This window comes from Colossoma macropomum, unplaced genomic scaffold (genome assembly GCF_904425465.1).
Source record: "Colossoma macropomum unplaced genomic scaffold, Colossoma_macropomum, whole genome shotgun sequence".
NCBI classification, from domain to species: Eukaryota; Metazoa; Chordata; class Actinopteri; order Characiformes; family Serrasalmidae; genus Colossoma; species Colossoma macropomum.
Genome location: NW_023494792.1, coordinates 46831059 through 46838344, shown reverse-complemented (window position 1 = coordinate 46838344; position 7286 = coordinate 46831059). Strand labels below are relative to the sequence as shown.

Below are 7286 nucleotides of genomic sequence, written 5' to 3'. Positions count from 1 at the left end.
TATATGTAATGCAGATAATAGTAAAATAGTTGTACATCTGGCCTTACAACACTATGCATGTGTCTCTCTGCCATGAATGTATAAAAATATATTAGTTTTAGCCCAAAAACCTTATCGCTAAACTATCAGAAAACAATGTCTCAGACATCAGGCAGCACATTTATAACCATAACAAACCTTGTGTTTGAGGTGACAAGTCCTCATCGGCATAGAATGCTGCACTGAATAGCTCTAGTGTTAGCTTTAGCTTTAGCTCATCCAGAGATGTTATAAAGGAGGAGTCCGGTCACTGGTTGAAGTATGAATGGAAAGCTTGTAGCGCTCAATCTGCCATCTGTTTGCGGAGAAAGTCCTGCCCTTCAAGAAAAAGAGCCAATCAGCTTGCTGGTTATGTCGTGAGCAGAGAAAGCCTCCCGAACCCCCCTCACCCCCCACTGTGGAACAGCCAGAACAACCTGTTATTTGTGCATTACTGAGCCAAATGTTGCAAACTATTCATAAGGTTTTGCTAAAATTTTATCAGTGATTTCCAATATGTTCTTGAAACGGTAATTTGACCTTCAGTTTTAAATATTTTGGACTCTCCCCATTCAAAAAGACAGAAGCCTGGTATTGCATGGCTGAAAGAAACTGCCCGGTGGCACTGCAAAAATGGTCACCAAGAAAACAGACTTTCCCATATGGACTTTTGCTCATCTGAAGGGGTATCTTCCATCACTCAAACCTCTTTCTTAATAGACATAAAAACCTGGTGCTTTAAGGTCCAGAGGCTAAAGGATTTCATTGGGTTGATTAAAGTAAACATGGTGTACAGAATTTATTCTGTGATCTAAATTACCCGACATTCATATTTTGTCTATTCTCAAACTGAATCTTATAAAGCCAGTTTATTTTGAATAATATATGGTTTTCAGATGTACTCCACTGTGTGCTTCTCTGTTAGCATAAGCACTACAGATGCTACCAGGTAGCCTGAGCTTAAGGTTTACATGAACAGAGCAACAGTAACTAAGGGAGGTGGGACTTGTCAGAATTTTGCAAACGGTCAACTGCAAAGAAGAAAAAGAAGGAAAAGCAAAGAGAACAGAGGTCAGCACCCTCAAACATGATAGTGAAATTCTATTTTAGCAACTTGACTCTTCTTTCACATATTTAATTTATTCTTAAAATATTTCATAATAAAAAAGTATTTCATGTAAATGATTTCTAAGACTTTCTTAACTCTCTCTGTATGTGTCAGCACTCTGATGGCAGCACTGTGCAAACAAACACAAGCACAAAAATAAATTAGATAAAATCCATAGAGAAATGACTCCGTATTTTTTTCTACACCTTTACAATACAATAGCAAATAGCGACTTCCATGGCTCTGCATACTAAAGTGGGATATAAAGTTCAGTTCTCAGTGATCGATTGTTTCTTTTTTTTCCTTCCACGTTCTGTCCTTTTCTTTTTTTTCATTCGTCTGTTTAGTATAGAAGAAGTGGCGGTCATGTTTTTTTTTTCTTTTTTTTCTTTAAATGGGTCTAAAAGGACTGGTGCTACTGGTGGAGGAGAAGAGCAGGACAGACCAGCATGAAACAGAGCTTATTATCCACATTCTATCACTGCCATTTCCACCACATTATTCATGTTAAATAAGGTTCTCTACAAAGATACAACATATAAAACTGTTAAATATATAACTGTAGGCCTTTCAAAATACATTTAATGACTTCTTTTTTTCCTCTTCTGGCAATCAGAAATGACAGGAATTTTTTTTTCAGAATTCGCTTTTTGTCTGATGATGATCAGCGCTGTACTCTTTAACTGTAACCAACCATGCTTATTGCAAATTGTCCCAAATGTTGCTACTGAAAAATGCAAATCTGATTTTCTTTATACACATACATATGTATACAGTACCTATATTTCCAGTTTCAAAATACAGTGGAGGGTACAGTCTGAGAAAAAACGTCTGCAAAGTATTAAAGGTACTCCTCAGATTTTTGTTCATGTCTGACCTGGTTGGTCAGTTCATTTGCACAGATCGATTCTTTAAAGTCAGTGCTTTTACATACGTGGACATTGGTGTTCAGTGATGGGGCTTTCTGTATATTTTCAATCCATTTCCTCACTGAGTACATCCTCTGAACTCCTTTTTTTAAGGTGTTTGTATGATATTCTTCCTCTTTGGTCTGTAAAAATTGTTCAGAGTGCCAAAGTTGTACTCCAGAAGAAGGCCTATTCACAGAGTGGGCAGTTCCACTGGGTGGATGGAGGGGTCATTACAGTCTCCGGTTGTAGCAGAACCTCATGGTCCAGTTCTTAAAGCACTAGAGTCCTCAAAAATGGGTGTGGCGGACATCCAGTTAGTCCTGACAAGGTAGGGCCCATCACACTCCACAGTCCACGAGGCTCTCCAGTGCTCTGTGTGAGGCGCTGTGTGGACGTAAGTCCTCCGTGGCACTAGGGGGCACCGCCCATTTACAAAGCAGAGATACAGACAGGCAGTCGGAGGCAGATGTCGAGCCGATGACAGACAGCGAGTTATCTACAGCAGGTGGGCAGGAGCAAAGAGAGCCCCAGGCTGGCTTCCATAGAGTCCACACTATGAGCTCTCCACACCTCTGGAACTTCTGCCACTGTTAAGAGACCTGCAGACGGAAATGAAGACATATCAGACGTTTACAGCAATCTGTATCAACGCTAGTGGCCGCTGAAAGTGTCTGAATGAGGGAGTCAGTCACGATCATGAAATTATTGCTATTTTTTTAAGCCTAAAGTGGCCAAACTGGCTAATTTGCTTTGCAGCAAATGCTATGTTGTACTAACATGAAATAATGTACTGCACTGTTGTGTATGTGCACACATGTAACAGTATGTGTACAGTTCAAGTTGTATGCAAAAGTCTGTATGCAAAAGTTTAGGAGCTCTGATCAAATTACACATTTTGTTGATTTTCTAAGTGAAAAAACCACACATCCTCTACAGAGAACACACTTCTGCAGATTTTAATGCACAATTACTGTTTATTTGCTGAATTTAACATATTGTAAAAAATAAATAAAACATACATTGTGGCCTGTGCATATATTGCCAATTCCAAAAAAAACATAAAATAGGTCATTTCCCAGTGATTCGTGTCCTTTGCTGACTATGTCTGTCCACTCCTTCTCTGCTCTAATACAGAAAGGGGACTTATCACAGCCACAGTTCCATAAAAGAAGGTCAATGCATATAAAAACAGAACGTGATTTGTAAATTCTCTTTACTTACTAGAACAGTAAAAAAGACAAGATAGTTCAAGTTTTACCTTTTGAACTTATTCTCATTCTGAAACTGAGGCCTGAAAAATGTTCCCAAAAAGTTGGAACAGGGCAATTTAAGACTAGAAACATTGTGAAATGTTTAAAAACCATCTTAAGTAGGTGATGCAATGATGCTTGGCTACAAAAAGATCATCTAGTAAAGGTTGAGTCCTTTATGAGTGAGGATGGTTTCAGGATTGCCAAAAAATGCATCAACAGTTTAAGAATAACATTTCTCAATGCACGATAATAAAGATTTAAGGTATTTCACCCTCTGCAGTGCTGAATATCACCAACATCTTCAGAGAATTCAGAGAAATCTCTGGATATGTGTAAAGAACAAGCCTGAAAACTAACATTGAATGCCTGTGACCTTCAATCCCTCAGATAGCACTGCATATAAAAAACAGCATACTTCTACAATGAATATAAATGAATACAACCACACACTTCAGAAAACCTGTGTCAGTAAACACCACCAGTCGCTGCACTGACAAACGCAAGTTAAGACTCTACTACGCAAAGAGTGAGCCATATCCAGAAATACTACTGACCTCTCTGGGCTAAAGAGTCCAGTCCGTCATCTGAGAAGGACTGACGCAAAGTGAAAACAAGTGCTGTGGTCTGACGAGTCTACCTTTCAAGTTGGTTTTGGAAATATGTCATGTTCTCTGGGCCAAAGAGGAAAAGGAGCATCCCGGCTGTCACCACGCCACGTTTAAAAGCGCCTGTCATGTTATGTCCTACATTTAGTGCACTATTAATTTTAAATGTTATGATAGACTGGATGTCTTTTTTTTTCTTGTGTAATCGAGTTCATGTTAACATGATGGCGTAAAAATTAATCTTATGGAAAATTTATTCTTATTGTTTCTAGTCTTCTTTTTTCCATTTGCTACAACCAGAAATTACTTTGAAAAAGTTGTGATGGCTGAATGCTGAATACATTGTCCAAAATCTACTCTGTAATGTATTCAGTTACAATACATTAAAAAGCAACATTCAGAGTATACTTAGAATAGAATGTAGAATGTATCTATATATAAAATATACACTTATATCTTTTGTGTTTTGTGAGTTACAAAATACACTATTAAACCTATCATGAAAGCCGCACTACGCAATTTTCTTATTAAAATTAAAAGAAGTAGCATTACTAAGTCAGGAGACCAAAAACATGCTAAAGTATGCTGTAGGTCACCAAGCAAAGCCTGAGATAATAATTTGAAAGTCTGAAGCATCAAGTTGGATTTGATCATATGTGTACATATTAACATCATATGCTCAAAAAGTAGGTCCAGCTCGATGTTTAGGTCTTAAATGCAAAATCAACATTATACTGATGAAGATATGATGGCAATAGTAGACAATTCACTTACATCCTCAGAAAACAGACCCTTCATTTGCCTTTAGTGAACTGAATTTGAGTTCTCTATGAATGCACTCACAGTCATCAGATTCATCCACTCAGGGAAGGGTACCAAAGCACCATCAACTATAAACAAACAGGTTTAAATACACTGCTAACTGATAGTCATGACGTGTATGCTCCTAAAAGTTAATAAACGAAACAGCATTGATGATGTTTCGTTTAAGGAATGTATGTATTTTATACATAATTCAGTGCATAAATATTCTATAAGTACTCCCCTGAAAATATAAAAGGCAGCTGTATTCTGAATATAGCATTTTTTAAATACAATGTAGACTCAGTACATATGTACATTGTATGTATTCTGAATATGTACTCTGTTACACCCCAGCCCTGGCTACAACACCAGTGTCCATCTTGCTAGATTTTAAACCTAACATTATGTGCACTTCAACCATAGACTGATTTAAATAATTGATGTATTTCTGTGCTACATTTTCTCATTGGTTTGAATGGACTTTATCAGCATCCTGTAAAGCTTCTCTAATCTTGCTACAAAAGCATGCATTTGTGGGCAGAGCATAAATAGGTCAATTAGTGCTGTCTAATTAATCACATCAGTGTTGCATTTTGATGCTAGAGGGCCAATGAAATTGATACCTTACATCATTTCAGCTGTCACTTGAAACAAGCTGCTTCACAGAGCTGTCAAACAGTTTGTGCTACCAGTGGCAATATTTGGAGCTGTGTCTGCCATCTGGATAATGTGTGGTCCTCTGCCAACAAGATAAGGGCACCGAGTGCTTCCAAGATGGCAAATGCCTATAATTTATAACAATGAACTCTTGACAACTGCACAGGGACCAACCCGGCATCAAAGAGGCAGGTGTTGGATTAAAAACGAGCATGTCCGACGATAAAGCGGCATGGACGCAGCAATAAAGATCTAAATGAACCCCAATTTAATAGGCTAATGCCGCAGGCTAGGGCAGGAAAAGGGATAGGATGACCCCAGAGGACTGAGGCGATAGACAAGGCCACGTCATTTCTAATACAGCACTGTAGCCCTCAGGTAATTAAGCGCACCACAGAAACACTGCTTTACTGTCAGTACACAGCTCTCCATTAGTTCCGGCTTTGAGAGCCCTGCCACCCTCCGGCAATTTACGACGAGTAATTGCCGTATCTGTGAATTTACGTGAGCACTGACGTGGTGGGGGAGAAATAAACGACGGTGCGAAGGAAGTTGTATATATTGTGGCCTCTGTGGAGTTGGAAATTTCAGACACTGGCATCATAACTACCCTACGTTACAGCTTACAGCTGTTCTACGAGCGGCTAAATTATATATGTTCCTCACTTACATCCAGTTCAGTAAGGGATGCTGCATTTACGCCCATGGAACAATGAACATGAGCAATATTCTAAGTAAACTGGACCTAATATGGACACGGAGCTTGTTGAATTTCTATTTAAGACTCAGTGAGAGACAACGTTGTTGCTTTTGACTGCTCAAACATGCAGCCATTTGTGACGCATTAACGGCTGAGAGATGCAACCCGGACAGGAGGGCGAAGGGCTTCCTGAAAGCGCAGTGTCATGAGAGGACACAAATTCAGTTTATTCAAAATGCCACAAACGGTTCCCACTCCTGGGGCCAACTGAATACCACAATCGATAATTATTGATCTCTTCAATCAGCTTCCTCTCCTGTGCAGGGAAAACAACATGCCAAACAGAGGAAGCCTGTTTCTCCAAAATTTCGCATGGCAAGCGTGGGAGGTTTTTGGATGCAAGGAGAGGCGGAAGATATGACGGTGAGGTGTGTGTGTGTGAGAACACGCACACACTCTCACAAGTGAAGCCAAAAAGAGAGAAACTGTTATTTACAGCGCATATGGAGTTTTTCACCTGGGTGTTCCACATGGTAAACAAGCACAGTGAAGCATATGGCCTCGAGCTGACATTTTGCCTGAGTGAACTCGCATGACTCCACATCTTTAAATGTCACAGAGCGCCAGACTGTCTAACCACTCACTTTTTTTTTTTTGCTTAGACATGTTTTATTATTTATTTTTATACTATTTGTTAAATTACTGTATGCCTCCATATATACTTTGTTTATACCAAAGAAAACATACACTACCTTTCAAAAGCTTGAAACAAATGTTTTCAACAATATAAAACCAACTTGGTTGCACATAGGTGTACAAAAAAGATTCTAATCTGCTAATACTGTGCAACTTCACAGCTTTCTAATATAAAGTAGGACACTAGGAAACTGAAAATAAAGTGAGGATGAGGAACAGAGCTGTAGCAGATTCTATACTGAAGCTGTATAGCACTGAGAATTAAGTTATAATAAAATATTATCCAATTCATCATATTTCAAAATTGGAGATGAAATCTCAAGGCAGACTTGATGAAAAACAAATGTAAATAGATGATTTCAATGTATTATTTATCATTCACCTTCTTGTTCACAGAATTCTTGGAATGCTGAATGCAAAATCTTAAAAACCTTTTTGTGAATTGGGGGGGGGTTAAAAATATCCCTTCAAATTTCTTTGAAAAACTGAAAGCAAGTGTCCTGAAAAGAATGGAGGCCGTAATGAAGACAAAAA

At 38.6% G+C, this 7286-nt stretch overlaps 1 protein-coding gene across 3 annotated transcripts in view; it reads right to left on the bottom strand.

Annotated features, from left to right (window-relative positions):
- Positions 1–1104: 1104 nt before the first annotated feature.
- tafa5a (TAFA chemokine like family member 5a) overlaps positions 1105–7286 on the bottom strand; it is a 149399-nt gene continuing 143217 nt past the window's right edge. For all 3 annotated transcript variants that reach the window (XR_005007533.1, XR_005007534.1, XM_036577365.1), the window contains one exon: positions 1105–2636. Coding sequence is in view for 1 of the 3 variants with exons in the window: in XM_036577365.1 (XP_036433258.1) it covers positions 2628–2636 (9 nt within the window). In the remaining 2 variants the exon portion in view is untranslated. The remainder of the gene's footprint in view (positions 2637–7286) is intronic.